At 43.6% G+C, this 22,988-nt stretch overlaps 1 protein-coding gene across 1 annotated transcript in view; it reads left to right on the top strand.

Moving 5' to 3' along the window:
* The first annotated feature begins 4,768 nt into the window (after positions 1 to 4,768).
* The window catches only part of EFCAB6 (EF-hand calcium binding domain 6), a 113,320-nt gene continuing 95,100 nt past the window's right edge, over positions 4,769 to 22,988 (top strand). The window contains exons 1-4 of the mRNA XM_076328605.1: positions 4,769 to 5,029; positions 13,335 to 13,595; positions 14,688 to 14,803; positions 17,100 to 17,163. Coding sequence (XP_076184720.1) covers positions 4,769 to 5,029; positions 13,335 to 13,595; positions 14,688 to 14,803; positions 17,100 to 17,163 — 702 coding nt within the window. The remainder of the gene's footprint in view (positions 5,030 to 13,334; positions 13,596 to 14,687; positions 14,804 to 17,099; positions 17,164 to 22,988) is intronic.

The following is a 22,988-nucleotide window of genomic DNA, read 5'->3' as shown; positions in this document are numbered from 1 at the left end:
TATACCACCTCACTGGATCAATCTATCGCTAAGCAGGTGCACATCAAGCAGTACTCGAAAGGCCTTAGCCGTATGGCCCCCAGAAAGCCCCGGGGCTGTGCTGAGCACCGCCGTGGCTCCTGGCTATCCACCAGCTTCAGTCGGTGGGGTGCCTCAAATGCCAGCAGCATTAAGTGGCTTGCCTCAGTAAGAGCCCTCCAAAGCGTTAACATGAAGGAACTGAGGGGGAACTAAGCTAGGTAAGAAATTTTTGCACGGTTTTGTATGTAAAAGGTTTAAGTGTTCATTGCAGTGAAGTTGGGCAGTAAAGAGGAAAGACGAGAAAGCTAATGAGTAACCATTAAAGATTCTCAGCACTTTTGTATAAGCATCACCACACAACATGGCACCAATAGTTCTGGCAATAATTATAAAGATTTATAGGCTTGAGTCACCGTTATTATAAGCCATTCAGTCTTGCCTGGGCTATAAATAACGCCACTCAGTAGCTACCAGCAAGGCTTTAGAGGGAGGATTAAAGAACAGTGTTTGCCTCTCCAGACAAAAGAAAAAGGCTAAACAGAGATTCAGCTGAATCAAATAATATTAACAAAAAAATCCCAAACCCAGTGACCATACTCGTGGGAAGGACACAGTACAGAAATGATGATATCTAATCTCACTGCATACTTCTCAGCTGCCGGTGTGCTCACTACATAATCCATTTGATTTCTTTACCGCAGGATCTGCAGACTGGTGTCCTCTAGTGTTTGAATTATAAAATGTATGCAGATGAGTATTTTCTGCTACCTGTCATGGTGTCTGTCACACAGATGGAACAGAAATAATTGCAACCAATAATCAGCTTCATTCTGGCAATGGAAAGGGAGTCTGCAAAAAGGAACACATTCATTTAAAAATAAAACTTACCCAGATTTCGGCATAATGAGGTTTAGACCTCAAGTACCGAGTCATACTCCAGTAAAACCCGCTGTTTCTATCTTCAGGGAGTGGCAAGGAAGTCAACAACACTGATGCCACTCTGTCCTGGTCTATCTGCATAGAAATCACCCCTCTAAAAGACGGGAGAGCGATGGCAAATTCTGCAGGCAGACTGGAACAACGCCTCTTTCCAGATCTCAGGCTGGATGTATGTGCATCTTAGGTGCATGTAACATCCAGTGTCCTTCTGAAGATGTCTGAGCTGTGTGGTCTTTAAAAATGAATGTCAGAAATGTTTACAAAAATGCAGGGCAGTTTTCTGCACTTTAGGACCCCAACATGTGGGGATTACTATTAGCAGCGTGGGACTCCTTACCGTAAACCGGTTTTAGAAAGAGCGAAGCTGTTTACACCAATCGAATAGAGAAGGGAGAAGCCTTTGTACTCCCTGCTAACACAGTAACCTAAATGAGGTTCCTTTGGTAAGCTGTGCTGTGCCAGTATCATTTTTCTGGATTTTGCCACCTCATTAATGATTAAAATTGTAAAGCCATGCAACAACTTTTGCTGGACTTCTCACTGTGCACAGATGACAAGCCCTGGCAATGCACGCTAGAGTAGTTTTAGAAGCTACCACCTCCAGCTGTCCATGCTGCCTCTCTGCCAGAAACGGCCACCATGGAGGGGAGAGAGCAGAACCAAATGTGTGCTGGCTCCTCAGCTGCTGTAATTTACAGGCTGACATATTAGCTTAAACTGATATGGATGGTGTTTCAGATAATAGGCTGATTTGTGAACTGCAGCTGCAAGGAGCCAAAGCATGTCCTCGGGTGCTGCCCTGGCTTGGAGGTGATCTCCCAAGTCCTTGTCAGAGCTCCTCTGAAAGAGCTCTGCAATCGGCCGAACGCGGTCTCTACTTGAGAACAGTCCATTTCGCATACGGACCGGGTGTCACCTGTGAAAGATGGTCTATAAAGATGGAATCATGTCCTTCAGCAAAAAGGGGAGACAGATCCACACTGCCACATGGAGTGAATTAACTCAAACCCACTTTTGGAAGGAATATTGTTCTGCAGGAGGGAGTGCTGCAGTAAGACATGCTGTGTGACAGCATGCAAGATGCAGAAAGAACGGTAACGTAATGGCAGCTGACTGCTCAGACCGATTCAAACCACAACCGCTAATATGCCGACTTGCCCGATATGTGTGGTACGGGTGATATTCAAACTGCCACCCAGACGTTAAATCCACTGTCACCATCTCTGTCACATACTCAGTTTTTGCCAGCACTGAACATAAGATGACAATTTAATCCTCGCACACAGATAACAGTAACACAGCTGGTGTAACAGCATGCTAAGACTTCAGCCCTCGCAGGCCTTACATCTGCTTTCTTACAACTTTGGAAAAGAGTCACCCATAAAATATGTGAGAGCTTTAAGAACTCAGCACTAGCGAACCAATTAGAACAAAACAAGAACCAAGGAAAATGTTTAGATTTCAAGCTCCACTGGTGTTGTGGTTTAACCTCAGTCGGCAACTGAGCACCACCCAGCTGCTCGCTCACTCTCCCCCCACACACACAGTGGGATGGGGGAGAGAATTGGAAGAGCACAAGTGAGAAAAACTCGTGGGCTGAGATAAAAACAGTTTAATAATTGAAATAAAATAATAATAACAATAATAATAATGTAGTAATAATAACAGTAATAATACGCAAAGCAAGTGATGCACAGTACAATTGCTCACCACCCACTGACCGATGCCCAGCCAGTCCCCGAGCAGCGGCCCCCCCCGGCCAACTCCCCCCAGTTTATGTACTGAGCATGACGTCACATGGTATGGAATGTCCCTTTGGCCAGTTTGGCTGTGCCCCCTCCCAGCTTCTTGTGCACCTCCAGCCTTCTCAGTCGGTAGAGCATGGAAAACTAAAAAGTCCTTGGCTAGTGTAAGCACTACCTAGCAACAACTAAAACATCGGTGCGTTATCAACTTTGTTCTCACCCTAAATCCAAAACACAGCACTGTACCAGCTACTAGGAAGGAAATTAACTCTATCCCTGCTGAAACCAGGACAACTGGGAAGACAGTATTTTATTTTTGCCCATACATCACATAATCAAATGGTTGGGGCTTAATATATGTAAAAATTTACCAGAGGAAGCAAAGGTGATGATGAATATTCCCTACTCAAAGCTTGCACCACTCCAGTTTTTAACTTTTCCCAGGTTATTCATGTACCACTCTTGTTTGCTTCTGCACCTTAATTGTTTCTGGTGCTGCAACGCCCCCCCAAAAGGCAGTTCTAACCCTACTGAAACAGATAATCCTGGAAATGCTGCGGGAGACTTTCAGTTCCTGGGATTGCCACCACTCCAGAGTTGGTAGGATTTAAACCCAAACAGGAAGATCCACAGTGCGTTTCCAGTTCCGTCCTTCAACCACCCTGCTTCAGCCACACACACTTACGGGTTGGTCTCTCTTAACAGCCAGACCCTTCTAGACACGTTCATTGTTCCCTCAGTAAATCCCAGTGAGATTAGAGACTAAAACTAGTTCTGACTTGTTTTTGTTATTAAAGATCTATGTAAGCCTGTGTATTCTAAACAGGATGAAAAGGGAATATAAACAAAAACACGATATGGGCCAATTCAAGCTATAAACATTTGGTTTTTAACAATGCAAGTATGGATCATTTGGTCACTTTTTTACTCAGCAATCTGGAGCAATTTACATGAAGTCTTTGAAATGAAGAAATAATTTCAAAACTATTTTTTTTTTCTAGCAGTAACTATGATGCTATGTACAGCCATTACCTTCCTGCAATCTTACATACTTCTGCTCAAGTTACTGTCTCTAATTGAGTACTACCACTGAATTCAAAGGGACCACATGAAAGTTAAGTTACATGCACAAATATTTGTGGGAACCAAAGCTTTAATGTGCCCTACAGGGCATTAGTCTACATCAAGAACTACTGAAATACTGAACTTGTTCATGGACTTTTGAAAATAGAAAGCATTATCAGTCAATTGCTGATGCGTGGCCAGTGTGTCTGGAGTCTGCAAGAGACTGTATTTTTTCCAGACAACGGCTACAATATAGTTTTCAACAAATCTCATTCAATTTATTAAAAAAAATGCCCCACAGCTTAGGGAATGCTATAGAATAAGGCCTCTTTTCTCATGTCACACTGCAGTAATTTATGCAGTCCTTTTGGAATTAACAAGAAGGGCTTAAATCAAGACGGTAACACCCTACCAACACTTTACATGGGTCACTACACCATGAAAAAGTATGTATTTTATACTGGATCAAACCTTAGAGAGCCCAATTTCTCACTGAAATGCTCAACGAAATCTTAAACCAAAGGCACTCACACACCAGCTGGGGCGAGCAGGAACTAACACCCCCTCGGCTGCTCTCAGTTCTGGGCCCGGTCAGCGGGCACACCACCGCCACGGCCACCAAAGCGGCGCCTGAGGGTGATCCCCGATTCCCTACGTGAGGCTCTCCAGGGCGTTTCCAGGCCCAGGCCCCGGGCCCAGACTCCTCCCGAGGGCTGCGGTGAGCCCCGGACCGTTTACTGGCCCGCCGCCCGGGAGCCGGGGGTAGTTGCAACGGCTGCTGGGGCCCCGGGGGATACCACAACGCGGCTCGGCGGCTCCCGTTACCCGCTTATGGACCGCGTCTGCCCCGCCTCCCACCGGCAGCGCCGGCCCGTCCCGCTCCGGTCCGGTCCCCTCAGGAGAAGGCCGGGGCGGGGCGGGGCGGGGCGGGGCAGGGCAGGGCGAGCCTCACCACGGCCCCAGCCCCGCACCCAATAGGGGCCTGTCTTACTGTTGCCATGCGAACGGCGGCGCCTCTACCCAATCAGGCGCGAAGGCCGTTGTTACTACGGCAACAGCGTCCCGGCGACGGGGAGACCGCGGTGCCGGCACCGGCGGGCCCCGCGCCCTCGCCCCGGGCCGCAGGTAACGACCCGGGGCTGGGGAGCCCGGAGCCTAACGCAGCTCAGTGCAGGGACGTGGCCGGGAGCAACGGGGTCCGGCCGGGGCGCGACGGCTGCGTTGCACCGCCGCAAGGCCGAGCGGGGCCTGGCACGGCGGTAGGAAGGCCCCTTGTCGGGGGCTCTGTTCGTGAGGGCGGCCGGTCCCCGGTGGGGCGGGGGGTGCGGCGGGGCCCTCCGGCCCCGCCGCACCCCCCGCCCCACCGGGGGCCGGCCAGCAGAGCACCTGCCTCGCGACACGACGAAGGCTTTAATCACTTTAATTAACCACTTCAATTTTCTGTCGGCTAATGATAAGTGCAGCCTGAACCAAGGCAGAAGCGCTGCGCGGTTTGCTCGCGCTGGACTGCTCTGCAGCCTGGGGTCAGGGACTCTGCAGGCACAGGGGCTCGCTGCAAGGGTGGAGGGAAAGGTCCGTCTGAGCTTCATGCGCTGTCAGGCTGAGGGCTGGAGGTTTGGACTGAAAAAAAGACGGTGTGGCTGTTGAAATCCTCCGCTGTTACGTTCCAGGGGGGTAAAGAAAGAAAAGAAATTATCCTAGGAGGGGGGCCATCCCTAACTGCCCCTGATAAAGAAGAATCTGGTTTACGCGTGGTTTATTCCACAATTCTCTTTGCCAGGAGCTCTTTCACCTTTTCCCTGAAGTACCTGAAACAGAGAGGCTTTATAGTTCAGGACCTTTACGGGCCAGTAGTCTGTCACTGTAGCCCAACTTAGAGCATGTCCCGATAACCAGAATGACCTGCTCCACACTGAGGAGGTACAGGGCAGTATAGGAGGCAGTCTGCGTGCTATTGGACTTCCTTATTTGATGTGTTGCAGGTTAGCTTTAACTTTGGGGAAATTTCTGCCTTTGGGACACAAAATTACATGGTCCCTGAGCTCATAATATGTAAAATTCACTTTGCAAAATAAAATTTACATCCTGTAGGTTATCTCAGTCTTTTGCATTACTCATCAGAATCGAATCTTGGAGTGGAAATTTCTGTATTTGCTGAAAAGCCATCCTCTGCTGTAGCAGGAAGGCTATCACCACAGATTAGAGTGGTGCCAGGTCCCTGCCTGATAGGTTGGAGGTATGTTTCCAGCTGTATCACCTTGTTTGATAAACACAGGAATGAGTGAACATGCTCAGCCACCTGAAAAACATTAGAACTTTTAAGGAGCAGGGCCCTTGGAGGTGTAAATCCAGTAAAGCTCTGCCTTAGTGTGTCACACAGGGACAGCTTACATGCAGGAGAGGGTATGGTATCTAAGTAATTGTTCGTTCTTTCTAGAGAGAGCTTTCATGTTTATTTGCTTCTGTTTTGCATTTCCCATAAAGCAAATGGACTACTCTTTTCCCTGGGTTGTATGAAGCGAGGAGAAAACTTCTTTGGTCATCCTCTTGAGTAGGGCAAAATCTGGCTCTAAGTAGTTGATATTTCTACAATCAGCCCTTCCCCCTCAAGCCATGGAAAGAGAATAGGGAGAAATAGCAACTGCAGACTGAGAATATATCAATTAAGGATTTCATAACTGGAGTTAGGGAGGTAAGAAAAGGAAGGCAATGAGAAGACATCATCTTCACAATGGATAGTCTGTGATTTGCACACCGGAATTTTGCCTATGGCTAACAAACACTGGCGAAGATGCTGCATGCCTCAGAGACAAGGAGCTCCAGGAAGAGTTGGGAGGTAACACTGACTTCCCAGGAAGCCCCTGCTTCACCCACCATTTGGATCTCAGGGTGACTTGCCCTGTGTATTGGCTGTAGGTGTCAAGGTGTTGGTAGTGGGGGGGCTGCAGGGGCAGCCTCTATGAGAATAGGTCAGGGGCCACCCTGTGCCAGACACGGCTGCTTCCAGCCAGCTCCAGCAGACCCACTGCAGGGCACGGGTGAGCCCATCAGCTGTGGTGCATCTGTGAAAGCCTATTTCAGAAAGGGTAAAAATACAGCACAGCTGTGTGTGAGAGAGAGAGGAGTGAGGGGAAAGACAGAAGCGTGAGAAACTGTCCTGCAGACACCAAAGTCTGAAAAAAAAGAGGGGAAGAGGAGTTGCTCTGGGTGCTGGAGCAGAGTTTCCCCTGCAGCCCCTGGAGGAGACCACGGTGAAGCAGGCATTCCCCTGCAGTGCATGGAGCGGATCACGGTGGAGCAGGTATCCATACTGCACCCTGCAGAGGACCCCACATCAGAGCAGGTGGGCATGCCCTGAAGGAAGCTGCAGTCTGTGGAAAGCCCATGCAGGAGCAGTTCATGAAGGACTGTAGCCTGTGGGAAGGACCCACAGTGAAGCAGAGGAAAAGCGTGAGGAGGAAGGAGTGGCAGAGAGGAACTGTTACGGACTGACTGCATCCGCCATTCTGCATCCCCCTGCAGTGCTTCGGGGGAGAAGTAGAAGAGTTGGGAATGAAAGAGTGAAGTTGAGCCTGGGAAGAAGGGGAGGGTGGGGGGAAGGTGTTTTATGTTCTTTGTCTTTGTTTCTCACCATCCTATTCTATTTTTAATTGGCAATAAATGAAATTAATTTTCCCCAGGATTGAGTCTGTTTTGCCTGTGGTGGTAACTGATGCGTTATCTGTCTTTATCTCAACCTATGAGCTTTTCCATCTTATTTTTTCCCCCTGTCCTGCTCAGGAGAGGGAGTGAGAGAACAGCTGCGTGGGCATTTGGCAGCCAGCCCAGGTCAACCCACCACACCGTGGAAGCCTCTGGTAGCCCGTTTCAGATCACACAGGAGCTTATAGTCTGATGTGGCTCTGCTGCCGGTTGTTTGCTATAACCCCATCATGAGAACAACAAATTGTGCTAGAGCCACAAACTGTTCACCCTTGATCTGCATGGGGGATTTCATGGCCTTAATTGTTCTCTGACAATTGCAGAGACTGGCACTCTTTCAAGGGGAATAAAAAGAAATAAAGGACAAGGTTACAGTGATTCTTTTACTTTAGGTTACATAAAATAAAAAGTGTTAGGCTTTAAAAAAAAAAAAAAAGACCTAAGAGAAAATGAAGGTGAGACTTGCTATCTGTCTTGCCAAACGCAACATAGTGAAGCTTTCAGAAACAAATAGAAACAGCATTCTATTCTAAAGCTTCATTTATCCTTCCAAGAAAAGAAAAGGATGTGGTCCCATGGTTCTGACTGAAACACTGTAACAGATCCTCATTATTCTGTTAGAATCTGCCTTCTACATTTCTATCTAAACTGGCCAGAAATATGTTTATACCATTTGCAAGATCCATCCGTCTTGTAACTATAGTGAAACAGCCTCAGATGCAGGAACTTGGTATGTAGACACTTGGGAAACTCTTATCAATTAAATTATTGAAATGAGAAGAAATAAGGGCCAAATCCCTCAGTGGCTATAAATGCTGTAATTCTCCTGAAGATAGGAAAGCAAGCAAGTTCTGATTTATGGTAACTGAGGATCTTGCCCTCATACTAGTAGGAGTGTACTTAAAAATATAAGCAATGGATCTGATTTATGACCTTTTATGCACCAGCGTGAATTCCAAGTAACATATAAATCAGGAGCTATTCAGTGCAGGTAAGTTATTCTTGATTCATGCACTGATATTTTGCAGGTGCAAAGGCAGCATGAGTGAGAAGAGAATATAGGCTCAGTATCTTATGAAACTTTAAATTTGATTGCTCTGTATCAGTAATCTTTGACTTTCAGTATATGGACTTCTTATGGACCATGGACTGTTTCTGAAGGGTCTGTGAAAGGTAGCTAAGAAAGGCAAGCTGACTGTTAGTAGACCAGATGGACATATACTTCCACCAGAAAATGTCTAGGGGTCCAGAAAAATACCATTTGCATTTGGTTTTTACAAGAGTGGTTTAGGGCTCCGTCCTGACTTTCTGAAGTCAAAGAAAGCTTTGCTAATGACTTCAGCAGCAGCGGGATGTGCTTCTACTTACCATATTTTTGCTGTAGCCTTGTTACTGAGCCACGTAGCTGTTGCTGCCTTGGCTGTTTGAGCGGTCCTTTTGCTAACAAATTGATTTAAATATGGTTGCTGAACCTGTAAAAAGGGCAGAGCAGCGTTGAAGAGTCCGTGAATTTCCCTCTGGCTTGGGCATGGTACAAATAGCTGGCACAGCCTCGTTAGTATCAAACCCCCAATACCTGAGATAGAGCTTGGTGGTGCCTGAGGAGGCAACGCCAGAATTGGCTTGCGTTTGTTTGTTTCAAAACCACTTATTTTCTGCCCATATTTATGATGGGGTAGATCTTGCAGCCAGAACCCGCTCATTTGAGCTCTTGGCCTCTGAGAAATGGACCCTCCCTGTTTATGGTTTCTAGGGAGCCAAACTCACACGGGTGCCACTGCAAGTGTATCGGCCAAGTGACTGTAGTAATGATGACGCTTAGCCGTGTATCAGACGAAGAAGAAAAGGTTGTTTTCCACCTGAATGGTGGAGAAAGAATGCTTGGAGGCTAATTTCTTTTAATGGATGGCTACAGAGCTAGGACATCTGCCAGGGGTTACTGCTGTAGATGGGCTATGCTAGTAAATTAAGTGTGCTTGTGACTGTTTCTTGGCACCGAGGTGAACTGGCATGGAATAGCCCATGTCCAGACTGTTAAACAGTTCTCACCCTTTGAAATAGGATGGCTGCACGCAAACTGCCCATTGGGAATGGTTCCTGACCAAGCTAACTCTCGAGATGTGCCCAAGAAGCTGCTTGACCCAAGTTTGGGTCAAAACCCAATCAGAGATTATTCTAACAATTTGAGTGTACAGAGGATGAAGATTAGTGCCCAGTGACAGTACACAGCAACTGCTTAATTTGCTGCACGTTAAGCAGTGTGGATGGTTACTCAGATCTGCTTAATTTCTGTTTGATAACATGAAGATAAGATTGCTTAAGCTGTCAGTCAGGTGGTGTTTTCTCTTCCTTTCCTTTCCCCCCTGCCACCCCCCTTCTCCCTAGTAGTCCAAAGCACTGACCTAGGTAATGAAACCTTGAAGCATTTGAACTGTAGTGGTTTTGTTTGTTTATTCATTTTGGATGTTTTTGGTTGGTTTTTTTTGGGGGGGGGGGGTGGCAGAAGGGCTTTTCTACCTGTGTAAAATGCTGCACAGTGCTGCATTTTTGCTAGAGGACTAGGGAGTCTTGCTCTTGTCCCGGTTTTTCACTTGGCTGTGCAATGTCTGCTTTATTTTTACTTCTCATCTCCCTTTACAGAGAATTGACTGAGCCTCCTTATGTGGCTTTTGTCATTTGTACATAGCATGCTGGATTTTCAGAAGGCTACAGAACTCATAGAATTCCCTGTGCTAACATTTGCTTTCTGTACTGTGGTAACTGAATGGCAGGAGCAAGGTGCAATTGATTGGCACATATCAGAGAGAGGAGGAAATATATTATACTCTCTGATTGCCACTCAGTTTGGGGAGAAACCGAATTTCTAATTTTGAATTACATTTGTAATAGAGGAAACAGGGCCTTTTAAAATATTTTCTTTGAAGTGTCTGATTGGGTTAACTACATAAGTATCAATAGAATTACCCTGTGGTCCAGTGCATAAGACTGCCAATATTTGAAAGTATTTTTGTGACTAATGACTGTAAAACAGCATGGAAAAGACTGGGTGATAGCACCATCACCTGGATCACCCTTATTTTATTAGCACTCAAAACACGTTCCACATGGGCAAAGACAAATGCCTCACCACACCTGAATAAGCCCCAGGGCGGCATCTCCCAAAGTTTTGCGTGGTAGAGCATCGTCGGCTCTCAGCTTTCCTACCGGGAGCTCGCATAATGGTGTTTGCAATCGCAGGCGCTGTTCAAGCTGTACGGTTGCACAGAGCAGATGCAGAGCGTTTAACATTGCTTAGCGGGTCACCAGTGAGCCACACTTACGAAACTGTTGCATATGCCGTGCAATACTATCTCTGTCTGATTGTTATTTTCCCAGTTAGCTCTCCTGTTTATACTTACAGTATAGTTTGCCTCAGATTTCCTGGTGTGCAAAATTAATAATAGCTCGTCATAAAACAGAGTAATTAGTGTAATGAGCTGATGTCTGGTACATGCATTTTTCTCCTGCAAAAGCCTAAAAGTCTAAACAAACATCTAAGCAACTGTACTGCTTAATAAAATAGCAGGCTTTCTTAACGAAAAGGTTGTGTTTTTAAAGCTTTTTAGAGTACTTCAATGTGCATAGCCTTCAAGATAATGGCCAGAAACATTTTCAGAGATAATTCTGTGTTATTTGGTAAAGGAGTTAGTCTACCACTCTAATCTCCTACTCTAAACTGTGTATCTGAAAGTGCTGATGTAGGAGATAGTATCCAGCACAACCACAGAAATTGTGAACTCCTCTCATCTGGTCACTGCTAGTCAGCAAGAACTCTCTCAGTCAATATTTTCGGCAGCAAATTAGATCTCGTGTCAAGAAATCAGTTTTTGTCTCTCTCGTCGCTGTTGCCAGCCACACTGCTTCTTTTCGTGTCCTATATTCTGGTGTATTCTCATAACCCTGTTTTAAACCCAGGGGAGACCACGGCCAGAGCGACAACTGCAGAAGACCTCAGTGCCTTGCACCCCTCCTCTCAAGCCATCACATTTACCCCAGGACTTCCTTCTACACAAAACAGAGCGTCATTGTGTGGCGGCAGGCGGCACTCAATTAAATCGGCTGCAGGTTTGTACTGAAGTCTAATTGTTCACAGTCTTGGGACTTTAAATCAAAATCCTTCTATTGCTCAGAGCACAAGCACTGTGTAACTTGCAGGTGGCATCATCCTCTCAGTCCTTTCTGTCCTATTGTTTGCCTGGCATTCAGTGGTGCCTTTCAGTGTAGCAAGTTGCAGCGGCCAAGGAGCCCTTGTGCTATTTAGGGTTTGGGGCACATTTCCCTCACTACTTTGAGAGAAGTCGTCTGTCACAGATACACCATGTTTGCTGGATCCTGTGGACATGAAGAAAATCGATCTAGTTCTACTGATGGAGAGAGGGTGGAAGAGGGAGCCGTGGCCCTTCTCACCCAACTCCTGTTCCTCCTGCTTGTACGTGAGGAAACAGGGTCTTTATTTTCTTCCCTTCTCTGAAGTCCACTGGAACTTGAGAGAGATGCTTTCTTTGGACCGCTGTCTCACTTCTGTTCTGAAGTCATTACAAGATCACTGTTTCCAATTATAACACATTACCAGATTTGATATACATCTTATCCTTGGGGAACTCATTTGAAATGACTATACACTTACCACAGAAAGCTCATTTTCTGGAGCAGTAAGATTTATAGTTTGTTCCAATCAAGTATGAATTTGCTGTTAATCCCAATGTGGACATTCCTCTTGCAAGTAATTTTTAATTATTATCATGTGAGGCTTCCTCCATCACGGTTCATGTCACTTTTCTTCCTCTCCTTGCCATGTAGTTTTAGATTTAGGGTCATTGTAGGACTAAGCTGTGACAGCTCTATTGATTTCACCGAAGCTGTATCCAGCTGTGAATTTGAATGCTTTCTTTTGTTGGAATGGCTTGAAGTTGAAATGAAATGTGCAAGGCGTCCATGATTGTATACTTTCATTGTAAGGAAGGGATGAGGATAAGAAAAAATTTGGCTCTCATAAAACTGCAGCAAAGCTGTAAATAACAAAAAGCTGTATTTTGCCATCTTGCTTTTTGTAAACAAAGCTTCTTCTGAAGGCAGTTGCATTTTGGTTAAGAGCAGATCCTAGATTAAAGTTTGGAAAAAACTTAAGTGCCTACAAACTAGCCCCAGTGTTCAGATTTGTGTAGAAAACCTCCTTTGATTCAAGCAGAAAGTAAGTAAATGCTCATAGCTGTGGCTGAATTTGGCTCACCATGAATCCAAAAGAAATGTCAGGCCAAATCTTTTGGTCCTTGTTTAGTTCTTATTCAAGTCTAATGAGAGCCAGAGGTGTCTTAAGTAATATAAGGCATCCCTGTACACTATATTGCACTGTCAGGTGCTTCCACTCTCCACTGCTGGCTGTGGTTTTAGCGGGAAAGGGGCTGGCAGGCGCTAAAATACTTACCGGCCATAGGCTCCATATACAGGCAATGAATGTTGACCCCACTACTACATGATATCTCTACCCAAAGCTCAATAACTGAATAAAGTCTCTAAATTTTACAGGGCAAAAAGATCCCCTCTGTAGTTTGAAGTGGGAGGGCTGCTGTCATGGAACACATCTATGCGCTGTAACTTTATTTATTGTTTTTTAACTTTTAAAACATAAGTGTATATTCCGACTTACTGTTTTGGCTGTAGTAGCAGAAAGAGAAACCCCGGAAGCTTTTATTTAAATACTTACAATTGTGTTTGGTTATTTATTGTTTTCAAATCAGTGGACAAACATAACTGATTTACTTATACATTTCTAGAAATAAACTGATTTGTATTGAATTCTCAAAAAATATGTGATTTTGTCAGACTTTTGGAGTATCTGATGACTGCCTAATATATTTTACAGCTACGCCTGTGAGCTCTGTCCCAGATCCCACATTATTCTCCTGGGACATTGGGCCGATCTTACTTCAAAAGACAGCTGAAAAAGAAGATGAACTGAAAAAAGCATTTCAGATGCTTGATGTTGGTCAGACCCTGACAGTCACAAAGGGTGAATTCAGGAGAGTGATTGAAACCTTTCTCTTCCATCTAACAGAAGCTGAATTTGATGCTGTGCTGGCAGAGGTATGCTACGTCATTGCTGTTTATAATCATTTAGAGGCTGTTCCTATTTATGTCAAGAGCAAAATTTCAATGGGAGCAGGTTCCAGGCCAATATTATCAAAAAGATGCTAGACATGGTCAAAATCTTCTGTTCAGGTGAAAGTCATAGAAAACTTGCAAAAGTAATGCGAGCTAAATTTGATGATTGTTATGTTTATATGAGGATTTTGTCTGTGTAGTGTGTCTCACTGTTTGAAAGAGTTGCAATTTACTAGCAGATTTTTTTATTTAAAAAAAGAAAAAAGATCTCACAGCTTAAATTCATATACATGCGATGTTATGAATATGCATAGATTAGGTTGTGAACTCTGAGTCAGAGAGCAGCTGTTTTTTGTCTGCACGGGGAGTTTCTCGGCTCGCTTTTGTATTTACTACCTTATAAACCATCATCAGATTGGACTTGAAGGATCATTGGGTGTTTATACGATATCATGACTGATGCTTATCAAAAACAGGTGAGGATTCTGATGCACAATCTGCACCAGCATTATTGTACACTTAAATTTCTGTCCTGAAAGTGTAGGTGACTAAGTTTTATATATATTTTTTTTGTAATGTACTTGACTCTTGTTTGTTTGTTTAATTTGGGTGAACTGATCTATTACATTTGCATTTCAAACTAATCAGTCTGTAACGGGTTAAGCCCATTTCAGCTAAGATTGATGTTAATTTCTTTGCTAATACTAAATTGTCATTAGGGGGACACGTATACACCTGAAACACATTAAATAGTCTTTTGGAACAAGAGAAGGATGCATCAGTGAGGCTGATGAGAATGAATACACTTTCATATATACATGTGAAAGATCATAGAGCTAGAGAGTTGAGAAATCTTTATCTTACGTGATGGAAAGACTTGTAGGCTGTAACTTTTTGGGAGGGATTTACCAGATATTAAATTAACGCTCTGCTTAATTCTAGACAAGTTGCCGAGTAGTAGTAATGCATAAGACACAAAACAAAAACAAAATTATAAGATAAATTTATTTTTGCTGTTTAAGAAAAGAATGAGTAATGCAAATGAAGTATTTAAAAAATCTGATATCACTGTAGGACTCATCTATGTATACTGAAATGCAGATCCCAAATATTGGCAAAGTTACTGTGCCATATCTTGACTTCCTGTCAAAGTTCACTAAAATTGCCAGAAGTACCAGCATGCTCAAAAGGTAAGTAAGTGTTCCATATTATGCAGTCAAATTGCTCTTAAAACTGTCGTCATGAATCATTTGCGAGTTGTCTGGCTCTCAGGGCAGAATCTAGCCGCTAATGTGAGCTTCTAGTGACATAGAGATACCATACGCTTTCTTCTAAACTCGCTTTTTCTGTATGTGTAGTTGGCGTAGTTGCCCTAGGAATGTTACCTGATTGCCAAAGGTAAGGGAATGGTCTGCTAAGCCACTGATCTGGTACTGGAAAAATATGAACCTTTAAGACTAACCAGCCTGTTCTCTAAATTAACAATGAAAGTTGTTGTGTATGAAAGAAACTATAACTGGTTCAGTTTAATAGGGATTTGAAAACATGCCACTCAGCTTGACATGTCTTTAAGTGAAACGTAGAAGCTAAGCCAAGGGACCCAGTAACGGGAAAGTTATAATGTTTCAGGATTCAATCCTTTAGGAGTAAATAACTCACATTCGTCTTCATTTCCAGTGCAAGTAATTTTTCAATAATAAAGTTGAGAAGACACCAGCTGTCTGTGAACTGGGATTAAATTTGGATTCTTACCTTCAACAAAGTAAAATGGAAAGTAGAGCCATATTCTACGTAAAAATGAATAGAAAACAAACAAAAAAACCCCCAAAACCCGAATCTGTGCTCTCACAGTAGCTTGCTTAATGGAGCACTAGATATTTTTCACACCACACCCCTCCCCCCCCAGTGAAATATAAAGGGTGAAATTCTGCAAGGGGATCTGCAGGGAAATTCCTTTTCCTTCAGATTGTCCTGTGGGTTTGTATGATCTGGCCTTCAATAAAGAGTTGCCTCAAAAAATATTCTGTAAATTCCAGTCCAACTTTGTTCCCAGCAAGTGCAAAGCTAAGAAAACTCTCAGACAAAGAGAGAATGAGGGAGTGCAATACTGAGGATACAAAAATGGGATTAGGACTTTGAAAGGAAGCAGAAGGAAGAAGAGGAGCAGCAAAAGAAAAGAAGAAAAAGGGAGGGACCTAAGCCACTTTCTCCCAGAGAGACAGGGGAGCTTAAAAAATTCTAATTAATTAGTGAAAACTAATTAAATAACAAATGAGGGATCTTTCCTGGAATAAAAGGTTAATCTTTTCTTTATTACATGCAATATAATAAAATGGTCAAGCTTTTTGTACGCTTGGGGTTGGATTTTCTTCCAGCGCGCAAGGGGAATATATAAGATGTTACTCTGGATTTCCTTTGAGGCTCACTAAAACGTGGAAAGCAAGGAGGGCGCTTAGACGACCTCGCCTTTTTGGCCGGCTGGTTTGCTGGAGAGCTGCCCCGAGGCCGCCTGCGGCGCACGGAGGCCCAAGCAGCGGCGGGTTTGCCGGAGCCATCAGGCGGCGCTCGGCGCCCTCTCACCGCCGGAGGGCAGCGCAGGTGCTGCTTTCCAGGGGGTTTTGCTGGGAGGCGTTACCGGCGCTACCTCCCCCCCCCCCCCCCCCGCCGCCTCCCCGTTTCAAACTCAAGCGGTTCCACTAAATTCAGAGGCTGAAATGATGGCGGAGCTTGCCTTCTAGGACTTCACCCCGCAAATACAGATAGGCGTAAAATTGCACAAGGCTTTTCAGAAGCAGTTAGTTAAGGCTGAAGCCAGAGAAGGATGTGCAGAGAGTGGAAGTTGGCACCTGCAGAACCCACTAGTGAAAGTAAACTTGGCTGGTCGTTGACTCTGAAAATGACCTGCTCTGGTGCTTGATGCAAGTCAATGGGATGAGGAAACAAAAGCAAAAGCAAGGTGATGTATTTTTAGTTTTTAAAATAATGTTAAAAGTTACTGGTGACAAATGGATCTCAGATTTGTGCCGGGGGAGAAGGGGAGGAGGAGACATGCTGTTCTCTGAAGAACACTTGATGGGAGCAGAGGAGAGGGGAGAACTGGCACTATAACTTTCTTGACCCTGGGACTCCCGAGTCATCCCAAGGGCCAGATCAAGCTGCTAATAGCCCTTTGTGTCCCTTAAGGCAGCCAAAAAAAAAAAAAATCCTTCAAGAAAAAATATTTTACACTAACAGTCATCACGCTTGTGGTAGAGGAGCAGCTGCCACATCCCTGTTCTGCTCAGGGATCCAGATTTGTGGTGATTTTCTCCAAGAGCAGTGCAGAGCTGTGAAGAACAGCCACAACAAAGGCAGGATCAAGCCACTTTCTTGCATTTGTAGTTGTTCACGTGCTAAAACAAAACTCTCCCATTGATGTCCCTACAGTGGTCTTCAATGGTACTTGTGGTTTGTTCATCTAATATTTTTTATTATATTTATTTTCAGGTTGAACAGCCACAGTTGCCAAACAATGACATTAAGTCAGCTGGAATCCCTGCTCGAGGAGAAAGTATGTTGACCAGGGTAATAACAGAAACCACTTGCTGGGGTAGTAATTCATTTCAGATAAGTAGATGTTACTCTTGATGTACTGATATCAATTTAGTAACATGTTTAAAAGGATGTTGCTTGTTGTTGTATCATGAAGATCTGGTCATACTTGTATGCTTAGGGTTTTGTCGGTGGTGGTCTTGGGGGTTTTTTATTATGCTAAAGTACTAAGTAGTATTTTAAAAGCCTCTCATCCACACTGTGAATCCCTTTTTAGCATCAAAAACCTAAGCACTTTTCTCTTTCAAGCAGTCTTGCAACAAATCTCTGGTGTAGGACTGGCGCAGTCCCACTGTGATTTTATTTCCTAGTTACTAGATGCTTGTGGCTTGAGTAACAACAGTTGACTTATTTAAGAAACTAGATTCTCCATGGCAGTACAATTTCTGTAATTGTTTAGCCTTTTGCAAGATTGGTGTAAAACATTCTGTCACATCAGAAGAATGGCATTTTAGGCATTTTGTACTCTTTTTCCTTAGAAGTATCCAGCCACCTGAAAGCTCAGTCTACTTAAATCTCAACACAAAGTTGAACAGCACAAAACCACTTTTTTAAATTGAGGAGGAAGTGGTGGTGTGACTATGGGAAAGCTAGTTTTTTATTACTTTATTTTTGCACAAATTGAGCCATGAAAATCTGTTTATCAACATCATGATATTTTATTATATTTGGGCATTTGAAAGTTAACCTAATGTCACATATCACGCCTAATAATAGTTATTATTTACAAGGACACGGAAGAGTATTCCATGCCTTCTAGAGCACTGTGTGACAGGCTGTTGGCTCTGCCCTAAGACTGTTCATAGAAGAAGAAATACATTAAACATAACCTGATGTAAATTCCAAGGAAAATCCAACCTCCTGCTGTGCTTGGCATGGGCTTGGCCTGTAATTTGGAAGGGGGAAATAAAATCTTTCTGATTTCACAGCTGTTATTGCACCTCAGGGCTGCAGTAGTATTTGCAACCCATTTACTTCTTTTCCGCTGAGTAGGATATCTGAATATATCCTCACTCTAGTCTGAATAAAATATTAACATATCGCAAGGCTGTTAGGACAGATTGTATCCAAGACAATCTTTTCTTGCTGTAGAAAAGCCTATCAATCATAACTTGGTATAGTTGTTATTAATGTTATAGCTTTTACTCATTTGGCTATATGCAGCTAACTGAAGAGTAACGTTTACGTTTTCATGTTAAGCGTTTCCTATCACAAAAGAAACTGCTGAAATATCTTCTTATTATAGAACTTATGAATTGAAAATACCCTCCAAAGTCCTAATTAGAGGTCTGGTATACTTAATTTACAAGGTTCTATGTTAGTTTTTTTAACAGCATTGTAAAATAGAGCTGTTATGTATATTTTAGTACATTAACAGAAAACATCATTAACTTAAGGCAAGGTTACTGCTACATATATATCCCAGGAACAATTCAGTTAAATAAGTACTGCAAGATATGTAAATGCATGATGTACACAGATAATTATTCAGATACACTTAAGAGTTCATATACTCTTTTAAATATTTATCTGTAACATATCACAGTGGTTATTCCCAAGACCAAACTTACTGTGCTTCTGTTTGGATGCACATCATCAGTCAAGGATACATTTATATCAGTAACTCTGGGTTTTGAATTTGTATGTGCATGTTAAAAAAAAAACACACAGAAGAAAAAGTTCCTAATGTCCTCAGTAAAATAAGGAATAGTAATTTTCTCCTTGTATAGGCAGAAAGCCACATTTCGACCACCTACCACATGTACCTGTATTTAGACATCATAGCTAGCGTACTGGCCAAGATCAAGAAAAGCAGCAGGTAGTTCAGAGCATCTTCTAGTCAGTGAAAAGACATAGGGCCAGGCGGCCTTGGATTTCTCATCACTGTCCAGCACTTGGAAACTCCAGCCATGCTGACAGTTCACTTAATCAAATGATCCAGGGCTGACCTTGCTTGCTTTATGACACCAAAGTTATTTGTTGTATTTGTTGGAAGTAAGTCTTACTGCCTTTGTAGTCATTCTTACTTGCTCACTAAAGCATAGATAAGCTAGGAAAAGATTTTGCGTACTTCAGACGCCAGGGCAAAACTCTGGGTTTAGTTTTGACTACAGGAGTCCTTCCATCATTTCTAGTCAAATGTAATAAAATGTTACTCCTGAAGGTCACTGTCTTGGGAAAAGCAAGTTTAAAGAAAAGAGAGGAAAAAAAAAACAAACCTGATCAAGAAAGAAAAGTAACAGCAAGCTGTAGGAAAATGGCCACAATGGGTAGGATCCCCAGTGCTGCCTCCTAAGCAAAGATCTTGGCCCGGGAAGGAGGGCCAAACGCTGAACAGATGTGTGCCTGGGAATATAAATGATGGTGCATGAAAGAACTCTACTACTGACTCAGTGAGTGTTCAAGGAAGCAAGGCAGCAATGTAGTTGGGATAGTTATGCGCTTCTTTCTGTGCTGCGGGTAACAAGAACCAGAACTTTCATACCATACCAGAAGTCCAGACCCTTCTTTTCCATGTTCCTGGCTGGCTGATGCCCTGGCTGCATGCTACTGCCCTGGCGCAACAGAGACCTGTTCAATAAAGGGCAGCTCGTCTTCTAAGCACCCAAATCTGCCTTCTTTTTCTTTGTAGAGTGCAATTTCACTAACCTGGCTGCTAGGACTCCAAAAATAGGGACAGAATTTGTGCCCCAGTAATACTTGCAAAAGGACATGGCACCACAGAAAGGAGCCTCAACTTCAGTGACACAGTGTTCCTGAATGTTAAAAAATAAAACTTTGTTCAAGAAGAGCTGGCAACCTGAAACATTTTTTTAATGACAGTAAAAGGACTCTCCTGAGGTGAGTCAGCCCCTCCAAATAATAGCCTCCTTAAGAGAGGAATGCAGTAAGTATGAAAAAGAAATAACTAAAACTCAATTTGTCAAAGTGCAAAGATGGCTCTGTACTGCATGTGCGCATCCGTTTTATATGGAGGTCTTTCACTCATAGTTGGCTGGTGGGAGTGGGAATATTATATTAGCTAAGTTCAGACTCCAACTGTTTCTCTTTAAAGATTACTGAAGTACTGGGATTGATTTGCATTTACTGTAAGGCTATTCATGTAAAGCACAATGTAAAGAGGACTGAAAATTGTTTTATTTTGTGTACTCATTGCACAAACTTCGAGGTCTCTAAAAATTGCTAATGGGTTGTAAAGGGCTATCAATATGAACAAGCATCAGACCCATATATTTTCCTCACTCCCCCCTACTCTTATCTCCTCTCCTCCATTAATTTTTGATTTTATGTTTATGAGGATCTGAAAATAGTCTAATTCTTTTCTATCTGGTTTGGGCCTATCTTTACCAGCTGGTAAATAGGAAATGTTCACTGTAGGAAGCCAATACTCTGCAGAGTGTAAACAGATGGAATCAATATAAAGTGACAAGTTAGACTGTGCTACTGAGAATACAGAGCCAAAACTAAGAGCATAACAGTCACGATACTTATTTTGTTCCAATTCATTTGGTACTGAATAGCATTTCATATATGCACAGCTGTGTCCTTCCGTTTTTTACTTTCTTTCTTCTGGTTTGATGAGGACAATTTCAAAGAAAAACTTTAATTAAAGATTTTACACAAAATGGCCCAAAGTAGAATATAGGGAAAATGAGCACTGATGTGTTTATAGCAAGAGAAGAATATTTTTCAGGCATTTATTTTCTTTCTCTATTTTTTAACAAAACAAACAAAATCTGATGTGTGTATCTCTCTGTGTGTAATACGCTAGATTGATAGATCTTTGCAGATTGAAATCTTCCGTTTGGCGACAAGGTACATAACCATAACTCTAAAAGCTTCCCCATCATCCCCTTTCTTCCCCCGGTGCCTGTTACAGCAGGGTGCCACGAAGGGCGGGAAATCTAAGTGTACATCTCTACATGGGTGTGCTGGCCGAAGGGAAGGGGACAGTCAGACAGGGAGACTGCTGCAGACTGCTGTCAGACCATCCTGAGACAGACTGGAAGCAGAGTGACTGAGGGTCTTCCTTTTCCTGCCCTGGCCAGCTTGCCTCACGTGCACCTCCTCCACTCTCGAGAAGGGTGTTTTGGAGACCGTGGATCTGATGCATGGTCCCTTCAGGGACGGTTGGCGGGGTGGTAAGCTTCCAAGCTGTCCTGTGTTGCAGGGTTTGCCTTGAAAGCACATCTGAGCTCTAGTCCTTTTGCCAGAGAGAGTGCCAGGTGTTATAGTATGGGTTTTTCTTTACTAATTTATGCATTTTTGACACATTTTCACAAAAATGGAAGAAAGCAGCATGTTTTACCACTCTGTCCCCAACTTATTCCTTACAGCATATTTCTTAATGCTGCCATTAAAATTTTGCTATTTTTGCTTTCTTGGCAAATAATTACCCCAGATTTCCCATATGTTGTTTATTAGGGTGACTGTACAGCTCTAATGAGGGGCAGCAACCACAAGTTTGAACACAGATTTTGCTTCTGGTCCTTGCGTCAAGGGCAAGCAGCTTTTGTTTCCTGCAGAAGAAACACTGGGTCTGTCCCAGTCTCCTCCATGCACATCCCCCTAGATAGGCAAGCCGTCGCAGCGCATCTGTGCAGAACTTCTCTGCCTCCCCATCCAGCCTGCTGCCTTCTCTGCAAAGCACAATTCTTCTCCTAGCTATAATGCTAGGGGCCTGTTTGTCTCAGGGATTCCCTAAAACCTCTCTCAGGCTCATTCAACAGCAGGAAGGTGGTATATGTTATCGTAGGCAGAATTCAGGAGCTTGGGGTAGTGGGAATGCATGAAAGCCCCTTTCCAGATCTCCCTCCCACCCTTGCCGAACACCCTGAGCCACCAAGCAAGTTCCATAAAGGCTGGGAGAGGGAAGCAACGCATGACGCAGGTGGCACCTTACGGGCCCAGATCCACGGGAGACAGTTGCTGAGGAAAATACCTTGATATACAGTGGTTGGCAATACCTGTGTGGGTAGCAAAATGAACTTCAGTGATTTGTGGCAGGAAATTGTCTCGCAGTAAGCTGCAGTCTGCATAAGGGAGTGTCTGGAAGTTCCTCCTGTTGCGAAGCCTGTAGAGGATGTGTTTTACAATGGGTATCCTTTGTGCTCCTAAAGTATAAGAAAATATTTAAAATATTCATTGTCCCCCTTCTTCCCAAGGGATCCCCAAGTGCTTCACATGTATAAATGCTGCCGAAATGCAGTCACTGCTGGGGTGGGGAGAAGCAGCCAGCTGGCATGTGTCAGTGACAACAGAGCGCGTTGTGCCAAAGACACTATGGCAAGGCCCTGTGGTTGCTAAAAGTGCTGTGGTATCACTAATACTCCGGAGAAGAAACAGGAACGTTGCTTCTAGTGTCTCTGCTGAAAGATTCTGATAGCATGAACTGGTTGGTACGTAGCTTATCTAACCTGTAAGGACAAATGGTCATATCAAACTGGCAGAAAAAGGTACCACCGGTGCCAGGCACCACAGTATCCAAACCTTCACCTCACTCATTAAATAATACATTTCACTTAAATCTGATTACAGGGAGAAATTAATCAAGATTGCTGCATTTCTTTCTCTATGAAAAGCTTGGAGTTCTGGTGGAAATATTTGCCAATTGTGTCAAGAAAGAGAAATCCTAGCCGACTCTGGCAAAGTCTAATCCTTTCTTTGAATTTCCTTTGTTGTTTTATATGTATCACTACAGGAAAAGACTTTTTTTAATGAATAAAAACTGTTTTTCCTTCTCCATGTCTTTAGCCAGATAAAAAGCTTTATCCTCTTCCACCC

This window comes from Aptenodytes patagonicus, chromosome 1 (assembly GCF_965638725.1).
Source record: "Aptenodytes patagonicus chromosome 1, bAptPat1.pri.cur, whole genome shotgun sequence".
Taxonomy (NCBI): domain Eukaryota; kingdom Metazoa; phylum Chordata; class Aves; order Sphenisciformes; family Spheniscidae; genus Aptenodytes; species Aptenodytes patagonicus.
The sequence above is the reverse complement of the archived record's forward strand: the minus strand, read 5'-3'. Positions and strand labels throughout refer to the sequence as shown.